The sequence below is a fragment of the Coloeus monedula genome (assembly GCF_965178545.1).
Source record: "Coloeus monedula genome assembly, chromosome: 3".
Taxonomy (NCBI): domain Eukaryota; kingdom Metazoa; phylum Chordata; class Aves; order Passeriformes; family Corvidae; genus Coloeus; species Coloeus monedula.
This window is the reverse complement of record NC_138783.1, coordinates 93,041,185-93,064,852: the sequence shown is the minus strand read 5'-3', so window position 1 is coordinate 93,064,852 and position 23,668 is coordinate 93,041,185. Positions and strand designations below refer to the sequence as shown.

Here is a 23,668-nt window from a genome sequence, read left to right as displayed (position 1 = left end):
ATTCACAACCTCTATCACTCAGGTAACACCCCTGAGGCGCATTGGTTCTTAATTAATTTAAGCAAGCAGATTTCCAACACAAGCATACTCAATCTGCACTCGGTAATTAGCCAGCAAAGTTTTAACTGTAAGGATACACATCAAGATAAATCTGGTATGTCCCCAACCCAATCTTGTGTAGCTCTGCAGAAACAGTAACTTCTTTTTGAAGGAATCAAAAGCAACCACACAAATGCTTCCAGCTTCCACTTAGATGTGTGCCTTTTCTCCATGTATCTCTTCAGAACAGTACTCGCTTTGTCTCCCACCCAGACCTGAAGAGCAAGAGGTCGCAGCAGTCAAATCCCGTGATTTATTTCCCAAGCTAACTTATCTTGAACGAGAACCCCAGGGCTCCAGAATGGTTTTTCCAAAAGAACAGCTAAATGCCTTCCCCAGCGTCTCCTCTCTCCGAAAAGCCAGAATTTGTCTGACGGAGATTCAGTAAGTACTTTTATTTTGACAGAGCAATTAATAAAAAGCAGCAACATCTGCCTACACAGCCCTCGGGAGTCTGACAACATCCTCCAAAACAAATACTGGAACTAACCCGGTCGAAAACTCAAAAATCTTTCAAGAACCAAGTGAGTTCAGATTCAACATACAGGTTTTGAGTTGAACTTTTGATGTAGATGAATCAGCCCTACACTCAGGAGAAATTTTAATCATTCATAGTGGAGGAGTAACAATGAGGGCCTCCTCCCCAACCCTGGCAGTATAGACTGCAAATCAATATGGTCACAAGGGAAGGGCATGGACAAGACCAGTGCTGTCATTATTTCAGTTTCTTCTGGACTTCAAACAAGTGATGGGACATAACTGCTGAGAGCAGGAACTTGCAAGGCCAGAAACAGTGGATCTCCCTTGAAAATGCAATTCATCTCCTTCCAAGCTGAACTTAACTGCGTTTCCAAACCCAGCTTTTTCAGTAAAGACTACTAAGTTTAGTACAGCTCTGCTAATTTCGTTTCAGTTTTGCCATCACGGCAACAAGAAGAGTATCAGTGCAGGTATCAGCTACTCTTTAGTTATGAAACAGGGCTTGTTCTTAAGTCGCTGTCTCTTATTTTCCTGATGAGTTTAGAAATGGAGAAAAGACCTGTACTAATTTTTAAATCCTTGCTCCAAGCTTTCGGGCACATAAGGGCCTGACTAACCTTCTATTCCACATACTCTCACTTCACACTCCTTTCTCATTTCTTTTTCACTACATGCACATCACCTTAATATGTTCTGAAAGAGGGAAGCCTGACCTAAACTGTCCTCCTTCCTCAGGAAGCACAAGGCTCTCTCATTGCACAGCTTTTGTACAGCCTTGACCACCAACACATACACTGATCAATCCCTCCTCAGGACACTCTCCCTAGTATGATTCCACAGCTCTCATCACAGAAGAGATACACACAAAAAATCAAGTCAAAAAGATGCATAAATAGTGCAACGGATTTGAATCTTCAGGCATACTCACTCTCCCCTCACCAAAAACTTGCTTGTTCTGAATGCTCATGGCATGGGAGCAGGAATACCAAGAAAACAAAACTAAAAAAGATCCCTCTAGGTATTGTTTCACTTACTTACAGCTGTCCAGCCCTCCCCATTTCAAGGTATCTATTTTTGAATCTCTTCTAATGCATGTTTTGGCAATGGATATTTTCAGGAGGAGACAGGGAAGGAGAAGAGAAACAGAAATTACTGTGCAGATCAAGTGGAATGAAAGCAAATAAAGAATCCTTACTTCGAACACAATAAACCCTCTAGAAAGGGTTCAAAAATTGTTCACATTTACATTTTACTAAATTCCAGAAACATACTTGCAATTTTATTTCACAGCTTCAGATATCTACTGATATCATCACAAATAATATTAACAGAGGGGAAGAGATTTCATAAAACAAATGTTAGTGTAAAAACATTTCTTTAGTTTCAGGCTGTGTTACAAAATCTCGTGCTTGTTTCTCAATACTTAGGATTTGCTAAAGCAGTTTTGTTTTTGTGTTGGCACCAGTACTTCAGTGGATGAAGTGAAAGAGTTGCACGATGAATAATAATGAAACCCCTCAAACCAGAATTCTTTGTGTATGGATTTTTTTTCTGACTGCTTTTGTGATTAAAAGTAAGGACTATTAACATGCCACAGGCAACCCCATGTCCTCTGACTATTTTAAAAGGTTTAGAAATACTGGATTCATCCTGCTGCATGAACTGAACACCAGAGTTCACATCACCATGTGAGCAGGAAGCAAAATCAGTCTTGTACAAAGGAGCACACTTGTTTGTTTCTACTACTATGCTTTTTCTACTACTTGGCTAATACTTTTTATGCTATGCTTTGCAGCATATGTAAAGGGAGTAGGGTAGAAGAGAGAAGGTTTATTCAAAGCAGATACACCAAGCCAAATAAAATCTGAATGTACTTCAGTCTCTTACTAGACACAGAACTACAAAACAACAGGCAAATAAAAGCCAAAGCTGGCAGATGTCATGGTAGCTTTCTGACACATTTTATTAAAAATAACTAATATTATATTTGAAGCACAGATTTGGCAGAGGACATGCAACAGGAAGTATATGGCACAGGAGGCAACATCGAAATCCAAACATATCACTCATGCCCACTGTTGAGAGTGCTGGCTGCAGTCTACCAGACACCCACCGAACCTAAGTGAATTTTTTCTCACGTCACTGTGCAGAGACACTCAGATGAACAGTGCTTTGTTACATCCATAACCAGCCCTACTACACTGAGGAAAAAATAAAGCAGTGTGCATTTTCTCAGTCCTGTGCTCAGAAGAGACAGACAGACACATGAGCTATAGTTATCAACCTCACTTGACAGTTGCTGGTTTGGCTCAATGAGGCTTACAAGGATTATGATAAATTGAAGCAGCAGCCGTTTGGCCCCTGGTCACCTCCCAAAATATTCTGTAAGACGACACACACAAACAGCAGAAGTCACATTACAGCTGCATTTACTTTTTTTTAAAATCACTCAAAGCAGCCTAAACACCAACAATTGTTACTCACATGGGTGGTTTTTCATATAGATAAACACTCTCATTCATAAACCCTGCCTTGGGTCTCAAGGTTCACCTCACTCTCCTTCTTCCATTAAGTCTGGCTTCCCTTACTGGCACCCTTCCCAGCTATATTACTTCCCTGGACAACCATGCAGTCCTTGGCTTCAATAATATCCCTGACCAGGCTGAAGTTGTACCCCTACCAACCTTAAACCTTTCCTTTAGAAGCTTGAGTGTTCCAGAACTGAAGTTTATTAGGAATTCAAGCCACAGTTAGGTGCTGTTGCATGCAGAAGATGGTACATCCTGGGAACACATGGGGGTGAAGCTGCAGAACACGCTGCAACATCCACCTCAAGGCCTCTCTGCTTAAGGCCCCTGGGCTGGGCAAAGCTGTTATTTCAAGAAGGTGAGCTGGCAATGTAAGAATGCAGAAGCAGCTAATGGAGTTAACTCAGATACAACAGCTAATTTTGGCAACACTCCAACTAAGGGAAACAACTTTGTGTTTAAAATCTGAGAAGAGGCCTGCATCCAAGATGTTATCAGAACATGAGAAGTTTAGCTACGCAGCCATGAACTCCAAACATACGGGGGAAAAGGATTTAAGCAAACCTAGAATTAGAAAATAACAACATTAAATATGGCAGTAGAATAACTTAAAGTTCTGAGAGCTACTGGCTGAATTTGTTACCTGATCTAATTCTTAAACAAAGACAGGGCAACCACTTATTAAAGAGAACATAGCCTTAAGTGTGAATTTACAGCACATTTCAATATACACTCACAAGTACACAGCAGACTTGTAGTTCTCACTGTTATGTTCACCAGAGACTAGCAAAAAAAAAAAAAAACCAAACCAACAAAACCCCCAAAAAACCAACCAAAAAAACCTGGGGGTGGGAAAGTGCCTCTGGCTTCACTTGTTGTTCATTCAGGGTTTGATCACTATGTTTAGCACGTGAAAAATTCCTCAGTGAAATAGTGGTGAACTAAATAATCACAGACTCAAGATACTTGGCTCACCTCTCTAAAGCACACACTGTCAGACATTTGATTCTTAGCCTACGACAGATTTTGCCTTTATTCATATCCTTGAAACAAATTTAGAGATGACACATTCCTTCCATTCTTCACCTATGATTTGAGAAGCTGCCTTGATTTCCTGTTGCAGCTGACACTGCCCTTTAAGTGAATGGGCACATTTGATGCAAACTGCAAAGGCAAAGTCAGTCTTAACACCAACAAGCCAAGAAAGTTCATCCTTGGGAAATATCTGTAGCTAGGAAGCACTCCTGGATGATGGAGCCTTATGTAGGGAATACTAGTAGTGAGGGAAGATAAGTAGTTTACTGAGCAAAGGGAATTAATAGGCAAAATTCTTGTCAGGCTGTTTACTTGCAGCTCAGAACTGAAGAAAATTTGTAGATCTCTGCATTAATAAAAACACAGTCAGCCTAACATGCTCCTTAGGACATAAAATACACAAGTCCCTTCACGTACATCTTTGCTAGGTTATATGGAATGGAGCCAAATCTATTCAGTGTCTTTGCAGATTATGGTAATATAAATACTGAATGACAAATACAAAACAGAGAAGCATATTAAATCCTGGCTCTAACTGACCTCTCCTTCATATCTTATGACTTGCATGTGACCGTCTTAGAATTTAGTAAAAGCCTGTGCCAAGTTTACAAAAACAGTGCTGCTTGAAGAGTTCAAGATTCTCTCCCTGAGAACCTGGATTTCTGGCTCTGACCAACTCATGTATTCACTGTTCTTTCCCAAAGATCCCCAGAGAAGTGGGATGATTCTGAACCACCCCTATAAACATCACTTTCATGTTGCTCTGTGGTTTTGTAGGAAGACCTGCCCCAGTGGTAACCAACCCTTGACATGTTTCAGTCAGACACTACTAAGTTTATCACAGCAGCCCTCAAAATCTTCCAGCACAAGGCAGCAGTGCCCACCATCCAGTTCAACAGCAGCCAAGAGGCTGGATGACAGGAATGACTTAAATTCCACATTCTAATTTATGAGCCCCACCTGACTGCTGAACAGAGGAGGTAAGATTCACCATACTAGTTCCTCTCAGTTTTTGAAACACAAACTTAGATAAAGGGCATCAACCTCACAGAGATTCTCTTCAGAGCACCGGTAAGGGCACTTCACTGGACAACAGGACGTGCTGGTTCAGTTGTTTTGAGTTCTGAATGATTCACGAATTGTTGATTTAAAAGGTTACTCTGCTCTCAGCTGTCTTCTCATGCCTCTGCTACAGTCTAACAAAGAAAGAAAATCTGTTGCAGAAGATTAGGACAAAGCTCAGGGAGGCAACTTCTTACACTGTCCCAGTATACAACAGGAGATGATGAGTCAGAGTCTGAAAGTTCTATCAAATATGTTCCAAGCAAGCCAGAATTGGACATCCATCCAAGTCCCCCTGGGAAGGAGAGATAACTGCTTCCTTTTTTCCATTTGCCAGTTCTACTTAAGCTTTACACCAGGAGAAGGCCCGCATGGAAAAATATACATTTATGCAGTGCCTAGTAGAAGCCTAATGAAGTTCAACAGAGAAAAAAGGGTGGGAAAGAAAAAAGCAATTCCCAGCTACACAAGACAATTGTGTCAATTACAAGTCTTTTCATACAGGTGATGAAAAAAATAATTCAGAAATGCTGCAAAAGATGGGTTTCTCCAAGAAGACATCATTCCAGAATCAGTACTAGGGCTGCATATGAAAGACCTCACAATTCAGATTTTCATACAAAGCATGTTGATTTCTATAGACTACATAAAAATAATTTTTTGAGCTTATTGGAAGATGAGGGGGGTAATCAGCCTCAGTAAAAACACAAGCAATTCTTAGAACTTCACAGCAAGTCAGCCCTGTGCCAGACATGAAGTGATAAGAAATAGAAAACAGGCATAAACAACAGATCAGAGCCAGCGCTCTCCCCTTCAAACTGTAGGGGAGATCTGTGTCAAGCTGTGTTACCCACTCCAGTGCCAGCCATGTGGAGTTTCAGGCAGGACTCAATTCATTTAGTCGAGCATTGGCCCAGCTTCACATCCCTGTCCCCAAACATTGTGTATCACTGCAGCAATACCTCAGAAAAAGGAACCAACACACGATTCACTACTAAGTTGGCAAGTGCCTGGCAAAGAAGCACCGTACACGAGAGCAGGAATTTCTCTGCTGCACAAAAATTACACAGCCCATAGGGCACATAAGTCTCGCTTGCCCAATAACTCACTCAATGAGTTAAATGAATTTGCAAACAAGCATTAAAGAATGTAACAACATGACTGGCTCCTCAGCTCATCCTAGAATCCTACAAAAAACAATTAGGCAACTGCAGTAGGGTCTGGTATCATTTGAAAAACATCTTCTGGAAGTCTATGTACGCATTTGTTTTAAAAGAGGTAAGCACAGTCATGAAAGATAAAGTAGCTGTTTGAGTGTGCCTCAATAGGTAAGAGCAATTCCTACCCATGGACTGGGAAGACATCCCAGGCTTACCACTCATGTATTTGGGATTTTTGTCTGCTTTTCTTTTATGTCCCAGAAAAACAAAGACAGGGAAACACCTATATGGCTAAGAGCAAAACTGAGTTATATCAATGCCTATAAGTGGATATTCAGAGACTGTGAAGCAGCAAGTTTTCCAAAAATAGTATTTGAAAACAGAAGCTCACACAGGGAGAAGGCAGACTCCCATTGAAGACAGGAATTTACCAGGAGAAGAAATAATGACCAAGGAGACCATCTTTAGTCAAGCCTTAGATCAAAGAAAATAGGTCCATAATGGGTTTTGAGAGGTCATCGGGTCCCGCCACTGTTTCAAAGCTGGAAGATCCCTATTATTTAGTTGGGACTGATTATATAAAACCTATTAAAAGCCATCAGCAATAAGCACAAAAACGAACACAATCTATTCCAGTGCTTCAGAACCTTTAACAGAGATTTTTCTTCACAGTAAACCTTAACCTCAACTTCCTTCTCCACTGCAATTTGAGCTCATTATTACTTGCAGTGTCCATACTGGACAGACAGACCAGTTCCCTCCCTTGCAAATTTTTGGTTGTTGGGGGGGGGGGGGGGGGAAGGGGGTGGCGTTTGGGGTTTTTTTTTTGTTTTAACTTTTTTTATTTACAGATTTATTCGGTTACATTTTCCAGACCTCTGATCATTGCTCAGCTCTCCCTGAATTCACCTCAATTAATAAAATGAACTTAGCCCCATCAGGAAACCAGAAACCTTCCAGTTTTGCACAGCCCCAGTGTACCTCTCCATCTTTATATAAAGATGGAACACTTCCCACTGTAGAAATTAAACTTGCTGCTTATTTTTATTACCAGGAGTTTATTTTTTCAATAGAAAAATGCTTGGATTAATTCAAGGAAATTACATCAACTATTCTCATACATTCTCACTTCCCATCTTCCATTTCCCTGTGAAGCATTAATGACCATCCAGAAGAAAAAAAATTTTAGAAGTCCCAAAAACAACAACAACAAAATTAATATGACATCCAAAAATCACTTCTAGAGAAACAACTGGTCCAGGGATATAAGGTTTAGGGACACTACATGTCAGCTACAGGGGTGAGGAAGAAGGCATACAGACCAGGTTTTGCTTTTTGTTAATACAGTATACTACAAATAGGAAAGCATTAGCATCATCATTCAAAAACACCAAGGCTTAAAGATGAAAAAAATTTATGTGAAAGAACAACTAAAGAGACTTAGAGGAATAAATCCCACTCACATTCCTGAACGTGTCAGGTACTTCTGAGTGGTTGGGACTGAGGTCTAGAGATTCCTCCTGAAGTACATTATTTGCAATAACAAGACAAATAGCAAATTCCTAACATATTACTCAAATTGGGAAAAGGGTGAGAGTTATCTCTTAAGATAAAAGTTATAAACTTGACTGTTCCTTGCTGTTTCTTTCCTCTCCTCTCAAAAAGCCTCGCTTACCAGAATATACATATACACCTAGCCTAGTTCCCTTTATTTTTCTGATGTCTAAGGATTTCCAGGAGAAAGCATTTTAACTTTTACTACACGCTTCTCATTCTGTTCCATTCTACATTTGACATCCGCAATCTCACAGAAAGTGTCCAAGATAATCAGACAGGCATCTTGTGTTCAAACCTCTCCCTTCAGTTACAGCCCGTGACAGGAAAACAAATAAAATCCTTAACTCCCTAGGGCAGCCAGACCAATGCAAAATTCTAAGCATAGGAAGATGCAAAATGGGAGTTTAGTGCATTCTTTCTAAGTTGAGATTTTAAAAGCTTAGGGAAGTTCAAAACAAATACTGCAGAAAGAAAGGAGCACTGGTTGTACACTGTTAGGAAAAATTAATATGGGTTGCATTGGTGAAGGCATTTTCCCATAAATACAGATAGTTATCATGACATTACTGGCTTTACCACTAGTGTTTTTAAAACTGGAAGAAGAATCCTATTCATCCTCTCTTTTCCCCTCAAGAAAGTATCTTTGGAATATTGAACACACCTAGTAAGCAGAGAATGAGAATTTATATATGTATGTGTTACCATAATGACTTCTCCACTATTTTGGTCCTGAAAACCTCCTCCTGGTCCAGGTTTACAGTACAGTAGCAATCCCTCATCTTGTTTGGCCCCGGATATGTAGGAAGATTTTTGGCTTCACCTAAGACAAGAAAGAAAAAAAACAGAAAGATTACATATTATAACATTATGCATAAATTAGTTATCTGTCAACTTAAGGCAGTGTCAGCAACATGGCTAAAGCAAAGTATTATATTTTCCTTCTCAAATGTGAAGTCTCTATTAAACTTTGCAGCAGTCTCCTGTTTTCATTCCAGCCGGTCCTGACAGTCACCAAGTTTAGAGCTCAGCTAACAATTCAACTGTCTGTTGCATCCAACTTATTCACATGTATTTGAATGCAGACTATCTCCTTCCATACTTGTACTTAGATTCTGATCAATGTTACCATAAGATACCAGGAACTCTATACAACATAGCAATCAAGCTTTCCAAGACAGCCCACTGATTTTATCCTAAAGCCATTACCAGAACACAGCAAATGAGCTGTGCAGATCACAGCTTCACCACTCTCCACGGATGTGGAGATGGAAAACAGTCACTTTAGTTACAGCCAACAGCCTTAGATCACAAGCTGGACTTCAAAGCACTCTGATGGGATAATTAGCACTTGTGAAGCTGTCTAAGGTCCTTGCACAAAGGTACCATGCAAGTCATGAATATTCTTCACAATAACCTTTGTTTCAAAACTACAGCAAGAAGTAAGTATGTATACTGTATTTAACAACAACAAAAAGGACAGGACTGAGGAACTCAGGGTAACCAAGAGACTACCAAACCCGAGTATGAAACAAGAACAAAACCACAGTTTTCCCATACATATCTATTAACAACCAAAGCCAAGCACTAAATTTCTTTGGCTGACTGATAAAAATCAAAACTCTCCAACAGGAAACTCGACAGTGCCCCTCATTGTTGTGCGAAAGCAACTTAACACTATGTGGATGAGTGATTTAATTCTAAAGACAAAACTCAGACCTAAATGCAAGTCTACAATGCTCATGGTCTTATTTACCGTCAGTCTTCCAGTAGCTGGAGATTATTAGCACATACCATGGGAACTAGATCATTCTCTCCTGGTAAAAATACAAGGAACAAAACAAAACTAAAACTGCACAGACCAAGGGAACACAGGCTTGTTCACCAGTATAGAAGGAAACTCTAAATGATGGTAACAAATATAACTTTCTATCCAATGTCTGCAGCTCAGCTTAAGCGCACTTTCCTAGACAGAGTTTCTCAGTCTCCAGTTCCCAAATAGCTTTATACTACTAACAGAATCGCCTTGCTTTTTCAACCCTATCTTCAGTAAAGACATACTTTTTCCTTTTGGCAGATTTGTTCAACAGCAACCTGATGCATGTGCATGTAAATACTGAAGACGTGTAGCGAGGAAATGCTGAGCCAACCTGCATCCTCAGCTACAAAGGAAAGGCACAAAATGACACAGGACTCCTGCCTGTGATCTGTTTCTGGCACACTGTTCGCGTGCTTTTGCTAACTGACCCATGGCATACCCTTGGAAACACCACATATCCACATTTCTCACAAATGGCTTGTATATGAGTGACTGTATGTGCATATGTTTTCTAAAGCTAACGATGGAGCATATATAGAGGCACTAAAAAGGGACTTGAAACTGTTGCTTCAGTAATGCCTCGCTTCAGAGTTCTGAGTAAGTTTGTTGTCTCAGCTCAGCTGATACAACTTGATAGCATTCTTCCCACTTCCTTCAGAGTTGTGAGACATTGCATCAAAAAAAGCTGTCTCCACTGTAATTTGAAGGTGTGACTGGAACATCTGTTGGTGCGCCCAACGTGGCGTTAAACTAAGCTGAAGTGTTAGCAATAGTTTAACTGCAGCAGCTCTAGACAAAAATATACTGAGGATTATTGATGGCTTGCTCGGTCTGCATTGAAGTCTATCCTGCCATACTAAACCTTCAAGTTTTATTCTTGTTAGTCTGAGTTCAAGCAAGTTACAAACCAAATGCACTATTCTCACAGACTGGGGCCTCCAAGGCTGTCTCCTCTCCCCAGGCAATCAAATTTCTATTAATTTTCCTCACATTAAAGTCACATGAAACCAGACTCTTTTCTGGATGACTGGGTACAGTTCCCCAATGAGAGTGAGTGTCAACAGGAAGCGTTTCAATAGCAGACTGATAAGGAAGTCTTCCTCTGGGGCTGGAACACTGTTCTCACGGTTCTTCCAAAAGAAAGACACAAAACATTTCAAGCTCAAAATCAAACCAAAATAATAACACAGCTTCCCTTTTTCTGCACTCTTCCACTTCCTACTTCAAGATTACTGCATCACATGAAACCAAATCGCAATTTTTCATCGTGATTTCCTTTTTTTGATGTGCACAATATCCACTTAAGCACCTAAAGGTAACAGTTATGTCAAGTACTCTGTAAGAACCACATTTGAAAACTCAGTTCTCTTCTTTGTTAAAAGACTTACAGTAGGAAAGCCCACAATATTGAAACATAAATGCAGCATGAAGGAAGACACCATTTAGCATCACCAGAAGATGGCTGCCTGCAGAGTTTGTAGAGCAAATTAAAGGTCACCACCATCACAATGTTAGAAAGCGCACAGATGGAAGATAAAGGGAGAAGACATTCTACAGTAATTTCTTTCTTCAAAATGGAAAAAGACCCTGAAAAACTACTGAGATTAGAACAAGGGATTAATTGACCAACCCAATACACTAATCATGTTACTGACTTGAGTAGCTTACAAAAAAAAAAATACTGTTTCTTCCCAACACCAGCAGCAGCCAATGGCTGTTTAGATTCCTCCAGCACTGAGCAGTTGAGAAAGACAAATTTATCAAGCTTTCAAGCACAGCTAAAGACTCAGCTCTCTCGCCAGACATTTTATGTCAACAAACGTGCTCTGTTAGAGCTTCAGTTGCTCTTTAGATTCCTCCAAGACAAAAAAGTTCCCTCTGTGGCACTATTTTGCCATCTACAATGAAGCTCAACAATTTAATCAGTAATTTTTTGGTTTTTACTGAAATGAAAAAAAAGAAAGCCCTGAATACATGATACAGTCATTTCCATTTTCTCAAAAATAAGATCATTTATTTTGGGCAAGAATTTAATCACTTAACCTATCTGTATAGAAGAGGCATCTTCATCAATTGCATTTTCAAAAGCCAACTCCACTTTTTTCCCCCCCCTCTTCATTTTTGTGAAGTACATGTACCCTAGAGAACTTGGAGAGGGTTTGCAGGTGAAAGGTCAATACAATTGCCTTCAAAACCTTCCGTTTTCCACTTCCACTAAGAAGAAACGGAATGTTGCTTAAGATGTCTAAAACCCTGACAATTTAGACTACACAAACACTCTGTTTTGGAGCATAAGGCTTCCATTTGGAGCAACAGTAGCAGAATAATCTGTTCAAGTCTGCAACAGCTTTTCCCTCTATCCCTGCACTTCTAATGTACATGGGTCCTAATTTAACTGTGTGCCGAACTCAATTTAGCACTAAGTACTTAAACCTAGCAAAGCTGATTTCAGTTACGGAAAAGTTAGCATTAGGTATTTCGGACAAGTCTTAAAAAATAGACTATAAAATTCTGAATATGTCACTGGCTTGCTATCTTCTCCCCATAAATTATTACAGGGTCGCTACAGTTCAAAAATAGATTATCACGGCAGCACAGATAGGTTAGCTTGAGCCAGGCACAGGGAATGCAACAAACTGGAAAAAGATGAAGGAAAAACTCAAAATTGTATTCATCTTCCTTGTTCTTTCCAATGTTGCATATTCCTGCCCTGCTAAAACACTGCCAATAAAAGGAAAGCAAGTAAAAAGGGCTCTCCTGCGCATATGGCAGGGAAGGGCACTGGGAGCATAAATTGTAAGAAATAAAAAAACTTTGAAAATGCTTCTAGGAATAAACAAATATATACACACATTTCCTTAAGCTTTTGCCACTTGAATCTTTTTTAAGCATCTAGTATTTTTAATTTAATTCAGACACTTGCCATTGTGTCATCTTTGCTTCTAACATATTTCCCCAGAGGCAACTTTCTGAAAGGTAAAGAATGCATGACAGCCAGGTATTATTTCTTCCTTTTGCAACAAATTTCCTGCTCTTGTGCTGCCAAATACTGGGTCACCAGCACACATCTGCCAATCTGAATGCATTAAGGAAGACTTTGTAATTTGTTAGCAACTTTAGCTTGCTATTTTCTAGCAGCAACATATTTGCCCAAGTTGGCATGAGAGAACCATTTCTCAAACTGTTTCAGAAAACAAGCAAACAGAAACCTACCTCCAAAAAAATAAATCCAATAAAAGCAGCTGAGCTTTCAATGCCAGAGTATTTGACCTCAAGGAGCATGCTGAAAGACTTGAGTACAGAAACAAAATACCTAAAATCTGAAAAGGGCATCGTATACAAACCCACAACAATCCACTTTGTTTCTGCTATATTCAGGAGCACACTGTCCAAAGAAGCTTGTAGGGAAGCATTTCAAGAACAAAAACAGAACAGTAATGTATGTCAAGAATGAAAAGCTTCTCCTGTTCTCCTTTAAGCTGTCTGTCTCAATAGAGATGCTGGAAATCTTGAAAAATTATCTCAAGCACTCCTTTCAAGTTTTCTTTCTTCTGAAAAAGCATTATTACTTGAATATCGACGCATCAAGCAAAAACAGAAAAAGAAAAATGTGTGAAAGAGCTCTAAGTATCACAATTTATGCTTAAAAAGCTACTCACACACAAAATTCAGCCTTTACGTAAAATATCAAGATGCCAGCAAGTTTCTAATACTTAATTTTACTTAAACCAGAAATATAATAACACTTAATGTTGATTAAAACACACAGAAATACCTAGAATTTCATGCCTATGCATTAAATTTAAACTGAACAGAAACAGTTGCATTTATGCTGAATGCTGAGAAAGCAGTTCATTTTCTTGCAAAAGAAAGATCATCTTTTTTGTAGATGAGATGGGGACTAGGGGAGGGATATGACTGCAATACCTCAGAAAGAATACACTGACAAAGTAGTCCCTTTTAGTATTGGAATGGTCCCAGTTGAAAAACTTCAATTCACGTTAGAAACCAATTTTGTTACCAAACAGCTAATGTGATAATTATATGACATTAATGTAATATTTGAAAGCAGAATAGATTGTTACCTTTGTATATTATCCCTATATGTAGACATACTGTGTGTACCTCTCAGAGATGAAAGTTTGAATTAATTTTTGCCTTTCCAAATAGAAAAAAGAAATAAAATAAATTTTAAAAGTGAAATTCTGAGAACCGGTGTACCCAGCATGCAACTATGGAGCTGTGTAAATAGCGTAGTGCTCTTTTGTACTTCTGTAGTAAAATAAAAACAATAAATACTTTCTAAGCAACACATGCCAAAATGTTCTTTTCCCTCCCCTTCTGTGTATAATTCTCACAGCCTGAAAATAAGAAAAACACAAGAATATCAAATATCTAATAAAGAAAATTGATATATTCAAGAATTTTTTTCTTTTAAAACAGATGTGGCTAGAAACGCTACTTGTCCAACAATGTCTCTTTGCCTTGACCACTGGCATTTATGTACACACACATACACACAACTTTCCTCTCATGGAGAGACAGATTGCATTATATTTCTAAACCAGATCAAAAATAGCCATCTGTAAACAGATTTCGGTGACCTGGAAAATTCAATTTTTAGATGACCTGTTCTTAATCTAAAAGCCCTTGCCTGCCAGCCTCTTTCCACGTGAAATGGTCATCACATTATAAGTCTCAGGGAAAGCACGTCCTCAACAGAACAATACTGAAGACCTGGACATTAGCAACAACCCCTGAGCAGCTCAATACCATGGCCTCAATACCACAGCGTTGCTTCAGCAAGTAGCCATCAAGGAAAGCGTACTACACTAATTACAACTTTTTAGACAAGAGTATCGTGTGGAAACCCTCTTGGCTTCAGGGAAAGAGCATCAACTCCAAATCTTCTGGCATGAAACTGAAGACCAGCACCAGCTGATACCTCTATTCACAGCCTAGTGACAGGAACATTTGGCATCTGTTAAAATCCCATCTGCACAATCACTTCACTGGTATACCCAGTGCCATACTACTATACTACCTCCCTGCCCCCTCACGTGATTAAATTTATTCTATACCTGTTAGGAACCTTCATACAGATCCTCCTCTGATCTGGAGCCTGTTCTGGCACAGCAAACAGGCCTTTCTGTAACAACTGCTAAGTCTTATCAGCCACAGCCTGCATGGTGAACAGAGTCAGACCTATCACTCAGAATGGAAGTAGCCAAATTCCCTTTTTCCTATACACGTGTGATCAGACATTCCAGTTCTCCTTTTGCAGCCCTGAAAGTCCAATAAACTGTCCACATATCTTGCTTTATTTTTCTGGGTGTAACAGAAGCAACTGAGGATATTTTCACTGGAGAACAATGAGAAGCTGCAGGCTGACAGTTTTACTTTTCTTGTAAGAAGAATGAACACAGAGAAGGCTCAAAAGATCTTGTCATGATCTTAAGTACTTAAGTGCTTACAGCACAAGGGCTGTTAATCAAAGCCCAGGGCTGAGAGGAAAGATGCCTATAAAGCAAGTTTCATGAGAGCTGCTTGCAAAATTAAGATTTTAGTTTGTACAAGAGGAGAAGCATAATTCTCCTCAACTCTTTAATAACCGGTTGCATGCTACTTGCCAATACTGTGGCCAACAGCAGGCATCAGGTTTCTCTAAAGATCCCCTTGGAATAGTAACTTAATCCCACAAAATAAAAACCACACAGTCCAGCTGCTTTTTAACAAGACTGAAGCTATTCTGTATAAAAGGACACTTTGAAGATACTATTTTAAAGTAGAATACTGCCAGGAAAAAGGTGTTCTCAAGGAGTTTACAGTTGAATCCAGTTTTCCTGTGGGGTTAGCATTCTAAGTTACTTTGGTGTGATTTTTTTTTATATTTCTGCAGAAGAACCAATGAATTAGCTAGACTGTCTCTTTTATCTGTGTTGATACAAAGTTAGATTCAATTCCACATACATCTTTTTTTTTCAATCCAGCTTGTGTTTTGAAGACGGTACTTTGCATCAAGACATCTCATGCAACTTCCCAGCTGCATTTGGTAGAGACCCAAGAGGTTTTTCCTACCAGTTTCAGTACTGTAGGGACTAGCTATAGGTTGTTCTGTAGCCTCTGAATTGTGACCTTAGTTTTGATTGTGGCTTGTGCAGTTCTCGGTAGGTTTTTTGTTTTTGTTCTGAGGTGGGGCGTTTGTGAGGGGGAGTTGTTTGGTTAGGTGGTAGTTGTTTTTTGAAAATCAGCTTCCTAAAGTTATAAAAGACCTTCTCTCAGCAAAGTTTAAGTCACTGAACATCTGTTTTGGGAGGCCATGAGGGAGAGATTCAGGCTGCAGGAGGGGCAGAGTAGCTGAGAGGAAGTAACTTTAAACAGGCTATTCCATCATGGAGCTGCACTGAGCAAACAGTGAGCAATTTCAGCTATTTTTAGAAAAACAGTTTGACACGGGAAATAAAAGCAAATGATTTACAACATCAAACAACAAAATCCACCAACAATTCAAATGTTCCCTTTTGAGAGCCTCTGTACTTTAGGATAATTTAAGATTGTTGCTCTGTACTAAGGAACCTAGTCATTGCTAAGGAACAAAAGTAGCATTCTCAAAAACATCAGCATATGCAAAAAGAAATGTCTGTGGAAGTACGTAATTTACTTTCATTTCTATTATTCACAGACAAAACCAAAGGTCACATCACAAAAAAATAAGAAAAAGGACAATTTTTATCTATGTACATTCCATTTTTTTTAAATGTAGATCAAAAAGCTACAGCTATGTGGAAAAACCAACAAAACACAAGCAATGAAAAAGTAATGATGCCCTCACTCTTCCAGGCACTAATCACTTCTATCACAACAAGCGACACCAAAAACTTTTAGAGTAGAGCAACATGAAAAGTACAAACCTGCCAAAGGCTGTGTTTTGCTTAGATTAAAAACTACTAACCAAAAGGAATAATTGCTAAAAAGCCTAAGCTTTATGGGTACTGTTAAGAAACCATAACTCTTTCATCTAATGATGCCACTGTCCACAATGGCTCTTGCTTTAGAATTATATATTTAGAAACATCTTCACCAAGCAGAGCCTCACAGGATCAAGTTTAGATCAGGTTCAGTTCAGTCCTTTGTCCCCACAGTGTCAAATCCAAAACAAAACCTGGCTATTGAGAAACCGGGTGATTTTGAGCACAGAAGCTCAAGGTAATCTTGAAAACCATCTAAGACTTAGGAATTAACTGAGAAAAGAGTATCTTCCTTCACATTCAAAATGCTCTTCCTATTACAAAATTAATCATCATAAGGGAGAGAACAAGGTTTTGGTATCTCCTCAACTTGCTTTACTTCAGTCTTTATTCAAAAACAGTGAAAATAGGTTACTTTCCTACAATGAGATCAAATTCTTTTTTCCCATTTAAATATTCCTCATGTGTTTCTTCATAACCAACAAGTGTCCTCTGCACGAATGAACAAGACAGAAGGAAACCCTTTAAGAGAAGTGTGAGCATAATCACTTCTCAGTCTACACCATTATCAATGGGTTTGGAATGAAAAAGGGAAAGCATACCTTTCTAGCTGTAGTCTTTGGTGGCTGACAAATGCTGTGCTACAAACTCGGCTCTCAGATTATGACATCACCAAACCCATGCACAGTATTTGTTTTACTTTAGTTACTGGGCCTTTATTTACATAGCACTTTTTCCAGTGGAGTGAAACAAAAATAAATTCCACTTGTACATTACTAAGGTTGGTGCCTTATATGATTATGGGTGGCTTTAAAAAAATTATTTCACTGTTGAATAGCCTGTATTGCACAGATGCATGACAACAATGCACAAGAATTAACATAAATTATGCTAATTTCTTGTTGCTAGCTTACTGTTCCATTAATGAAGCAAAACCAATAGCATCTCCCCCTACAACATCTTAAGGTGCTTAAAAATTGCTTGACTATCACAGCAATCACAGCTTGACTATCACAGCTTGCAGTGCTGTGCAGCTAAACTCTCAAGTCTGCAGATGCAAGGATACACTGCAACTGATCTACAAACCTATTGATTTACTCACTGAAAGTAAGAGGACAACATGCCTCTACTCTGAAGCCAGAGTGCCTTAACTACTGCCCCCACACAGTTTGGCCCAAGAACTTCAAGAAGCAGCTACTTCCAGAACATCCATACACTGACAGAACTGGACCATCATCATCCAAGATCCTACTAAACATTCCATTTACCATGTCAGCAGGCTTACTAAACAAGTAGCTGTTTTTTCAAAAATCTCACCAGCACAAGACTTCCTGGCTCCTTGTTGAAATAAAATTTTCACTTAGAAAATACAGATCAAGACAAACTGACCTAAGTATAGGGAAGAAATGACAATTGTAGCTACCACTGTCTTAAGCCTTGGAAAGTTTTCGAGTTGCAAGCTAAGAGTGTATGAGATTAATTTTAGAACAAGCTGTAAAGTTCTACCCACAAATCTAGAGCAGTATATGGGACTTGACTGACCAGCACTGAGCAAAACCAACTGTAAAAAACAAACAAGAATTCCCCCATCCAATTTCCCAGTGTCCCAGGTGGTGGCTGGGGGAAGAATCTTTCAAGGAAATGAAGTTCACACACACAAATACCTAAGCATTTACTTGTTCTTGCTTCATCTGCAGTCACAGGATCAAGTCCCCATCTCACAGCACATAGGACCCAACATACTCATGTCTGCACAAAGTAACTGCCAAAATACACGGTCATGTTGTCTTCCAGAGGAAGCCAATGCAGCAGGATTAAACAAACTTCAAAGCAACACAAGTCTATTCTATTCCAGTGGGTATTCTCACAGAAATAAAGACAAGACTCAAAATTAAATTTTGGTGCTGGTTAATCACCTAGAGGCTGAGTATTTTTCAAATCTGGCAGTGTTTTTTGGAAGCTGCATATTCCCAATGAGCTGCTCACCCACACCTATGAAATTCCTCCAAAGTTGAATTTTAGCATCTCTCTTTAGTCACCTCACGCATCTGTTTCACACAGAATGAAAGGAAAAATAACAACGTGAACTAGTATTTATAACAATTGTGAGTGTCTGATACCTGTGAGAATCAGCTGAAAAATGGAGACAGAACAAGACCACCAGAAAAAGCCTTGCAAAAAAACCCAAAACACCACTATTTGGGCTTTCTATAGATAATCTCATTTCTACCACACTGGTTTGCACCTCCACCTACTCCATGAGCATTTTTCTGTCAAAACACCGTTTACAACTTACAATATGAAAAATGAAGCTGTTCATAAGAACCAGAATCAAAGTTTAATGCGGAACATTAATCCATCTTTCCTCATGTTCAGGTTTTCATCTATAAACTATGACAGAGTTTATAACCATTCATTTCAGCAACTTCCAGTCCTTTACTGTGTCATAACTGTAAGTTGCTCTCAAGGCACAAACGAGATATCGCCCCTGGGGATATTCATAAGATGCAGTATTTTGCACAATTTAGATGCCTGCATTAACATCTACTGTTGGCAGATTCCTGCGTAAGAGGATTCAGGCCATGAACATAGCATGTTTTCTGAATCATAATTTGTTGTCCATTGACTAGATATGGAGCTTAGCCAGCTAACAGCACCGTCTGGGTTATGTGTTTACAACACACTGTATGTATCTTCCCCTCTCTCTTCCTACTTCTGATCTGGCCACCACACATGTTCTGCATTAGTTTGTCTTTCAAATTGCTGCTTCCCACAATGAACCATCACCCCTAAAATCTTCTAGTACCAAGATAAAGAACTTCAAGAGCCTTCATAACAGCATATCACATAGTAGGGACTGGAAACTGCTACTGTCCTAAAGTTGTTTGAAACCTCCATTAAATCTTGGCTCCATCCAACACTTCCAGGCACAGATAATTCAACAAGAAGAGCTTCTGCCTCAAATACTTAAAGTCTGATTCAAGCACCATGATAGTAAGCCATCTATGTTAACAATTTTTGTTATTACCGCTGCTTTTATAAATCTATAGGCTTCACAAAGTTCAAGCTACTACTACATTTGCAATGTAGTTTTTGTTCTTAACAGCATAACAAAAGAAGCAAAGTTTAAGCAAGATGCATTTCAGCACTGAATTACTTAAAATTCACCTGCCTTATAGACAAGTCTTTGATAGTTACTATGAGTCCCAAATTTAATATGCTAATTTCAATGGAACTCCAATAATATGTCAGTTACCATGACTGTAAAATATTTTTCAATATAATGATGCTGCTGAACCCAAACTGCGAGCAGTGGGGGAGCATGTAATGGGTATGCAGGCATCAACCTGTGGTGTGATTTATTTTTTAAACAAGATTTCAAACAGTGACTAATCTTATTGCCCAGAGAAGGGGAACATCACATGAATCCTGGCCTGAGGAACAAACCTAACGAAGAAAGCATGACTCATTGTTCAGGCAATGTGATGAGAACCAAATGCTTGATTATTCAACTTCAGTAACTATGGAAAGAGAAAACACATTTGCTTCTTCACTCCTCAGCACAGAATATAGACAACACAGGCACAACACTGCAGAAAAACCAGCAAGAAGCTGAATATAGTAATTTATTTACAAGCAATGATCAAAACTACATACTTCAGAAGTTTGTATAGCTGTGTGCTCCAAAAATACATCACTTGATATAAGCAGCTGAGATTTTGAAGAAACATCTAAGCCAAAGTTACAATATTCCCCTGCAATTTTCACAAACATTCATATGATTAAAATTTGTATTTACAGGAAAATGTATAACGTTTCATGAACTGTCTGCAATCCTGTTGGGTTTTTATGCAAAGTATAAAGCGGGTATTAAAAATAGAAAGTGACCTACTTTCCTTTTCTAAATTATACGAAGTCTTAATATAATGAACTCAATTTATGTTAAGTTTTCTTTCAGTCTTCTGGTTTCAGTTTACAAGTTAGTCATATCAGCTGCAGGAAAGGGGGTAAAGTCACACTGATTGTGAAGTATTCGTGAAGTGTTAAATATTTTGCATACTAACTACTAGTGACAAAGCAGAAATAATTTGTCTATGCAGAAATGAAGAAATTCAAAAACATGAACAAGAGGAATAACTGGCAACCACTCCGAAATACATTCACAAAGTTCTACTATTATATGCATCTTCAGTTTAATAACTCTGTCCAACACAGCACAAACCTACTCTGACTCTGCCTCAGTAGCAGAGGTCCAGCAGTAATGAGAGCTGTACCAACAAAGACGACATTCTCTTTCTTAAAATGCTTAAGCCTAAACAAATATTCATACATGGTAATGGAAGGATTAAGCTTTAAAAAGGGAAGGGCAGATAAAGGATATTTGACAGGACGGAAGTATAAAGGCACAGCATTCCTAAACATAATGCAATACAAAAGATATACTGAAATGTGGTGTTAATCTTAATTTAGAAGTCTTATTCTGAAAACTTTGCCAAATCAAACCAAGATCCAACTTCAGTCTTCGAGCCAACACAGCTAGTTGGTGGCAGTGGCTTGCTTTCATGACACACAGGTGGAGAAGGCACTGCAACCAAGCTTATGCCTCAGCCCCACAACTAAAAAGGACAACACACATTTAAGTAAATTTAAACTCACAGTTTTGCATCACAGTTCTGTGGTGCAACTACTCAGTCATCAAAAGCCCAAAATACACAAAACCTTGGTTAACTCTTGTCATCAGCACTTTACAGAACACATCAAGCAGGCAAAAAGTGATAATCTACTCACATGCATCAACTTACAAGTCATCTTTTTCAGAGCCCAACAGAAGTGAGAAAATCATGTTTTTCTTGCTGATACAGCATGTACGAATTTTATCTCAAACTCAAAAAATAAAAAGCCATCAATCCTTTCATATTTATTGAGGGTCACATGAAGCTATGCTATCACATGCAGCCAGTGTCAATCGGTATCTAAAGGCCAAACTATACATGTGCAATATCAAGTTGTCTTGAAATAATCTCCTCAAACCCCTGTGCAAATCCATGGCTTGCAAAAGAACAGGAGACTGAAGTCAGAGAATGCCTCTGATAATCATGTGTAAAAAGAAGTTGATTTCTGGATTATATCACACACTTTCACAGACTGTAAGGGAGTTCTTCACAGACATTTACAATAACCAGCTGCAAAAGTTAAAGCACGTAAATAGACGTGCCTATCCAAAGACTATTTGTTGGATAAAAATACTCCTTTTTTTTTACCTTTTAGGGAAGAACACAAGTTACATGGAGTACATGGACACAAATCCATGTGCACACTGTAGTCAGTACTTTTAATGCTGTGGGATGAATATTTGGCTACCAAAACAAACTAATGCTTCTTTGCAGAGATTGCCCAAGAATGGAAAGTCATTCATTCAGCTTCAGTTAACCCCTTTCTCATTTCATGTGGTTTCAAAAACGGTCCATTTGTTTTTACAAAGCAATACCATGCAGCAGAGCTGTTCTGTGCAGGAAGTTTCCACCCCCATGCAAGAAGCGGGCTCTTTTCGTTGAAGACCTGGATTCCCTCCCCGTTCTGCTGCAGACTCCATCTGTGATTGTGCACAGGAAGTCACACAGCAAACTTCCATGGTCAAACTCCATCCCTCTCTAGTACTTCATAATCAAAATGCAACTTCAGGTCCCTCAGATGAGACTACATTGGAGCAATGCCTTACAGTATTTGCTAATGCAACTGCATGAGAGATTGCAGAAGCTGCATCTGAGGGCCAGCAAAGCCATCCTAACCTACCCACCTGCCTTACACCAAAGGACTCTCCTGTGCAGCATGTCAAGATCAACATCTTATTCTGGGAAGCCTCTTGCCTGCTGTCATAACAGCACAAGGGAGGAAATCAAACACAAAGCAAAATTTACCAACACGGAGCAGGAGAAGACAAAGCACCTGCTCCTTTTAACAAACAGGTAAGACAAACAGCTTGCAGTAACCATGACAGGAAACATCTCATTGTTAGCAGTGTATACTTCAAGCAGTGCTCTCACATCCATACACAGAAAAGAAATTGCCCCCAAGGGCTTAACTGCGGAAAGAACACCAATTTAGGCATGAGAAAGGTACTATAACTGTTGCAAAGCAACCTGGCAGAAAAATTCCTCACGACAGAAATTGCTTTGATAGGAAGGACACTCTTCATGAGAAGCTGCCTGAGGTATTCCGTACCAAAACAGAAGGGCAGAGGAACTCCCAAGGGGAGAGGGGGTACGTACACACAACAGAAGCACAGAGTAACACAGACATAAGCCCAATGACAGCTCCCACTAAGGCAAAGTTCACCTCTATGTACTCCAGCACTGCTACATCCCAAATAACCATGGTATAACCATGATGCTGCCAGCTGTGGATTTAAGGGATCCAAAGAAAGACATTTACTTCTCATCTTCCCAAGATGAACCATTTGTGAATAGGAATGTTACTTATTTCAAAAGATGTGCAGTCAGAGCAGATCTTTCCTATACTGAAGACTTTTGAATGGTGGGGGTTTCTGCAAAAGAAACTACTTGTTTCTTATTCCAGCTCTAACTTGTTCTGAAATTAATATACTTGCATTACAAATTCAGAAGTGAGGCAGTGGGTACATCTGCAAGCAGGAAAACAAATACAAGTTTGCTATTCAACCAAAGAAACTGCCTATAAAGCTAAGCAAAAATATCAGTCTTTAAAAGAAAGATCTATGTAGGTAACAATACTCTGGGTGACTGTTACTTGCTTCTTTCTTGAGAGTTCTTATAGTTATCAATCAAAACTTCTCTCCTTTGAAAGGCAGGTTTCTGTACCAATATGTGCTTCACATACAAAAGATAATCCTCCAGAGAAACAGCAAATGCTGTTTATTAGCCTAAATTTGGTAGGAAAGCTCAAAAGTAAGTATAACTGGTTTTCAACTGAATTGCAAGTCAGTGT

The 23,668-nt window shown here is 39.1% G+C and overlaps 1 protein-coding gene across 2 annotated transcripts in view; it reads right to left on the bottom strand.

Annotated features, from left to right (window-relative positions):
- Positions 1–23,668, bottom strand: part of RASA3 (RAS p21 protein activator 3) — a 131,365-nt gene that overhangs the window by 84,659 nt on the left and 23,038 nt on the right. For both annotated transcript variants that reach the window (XM_082277551.1, XM_082277552.1), the window contains exon 2: positions 8,624–8,741. In XM_082277551.1, coding sequence (XP_082133677.1) covers positions 8,624–8,741 — 118 coding nt within the window. The remainder of the gene's footprint in view (positions 1–8,623; positions 8,742–23,668) is intronic.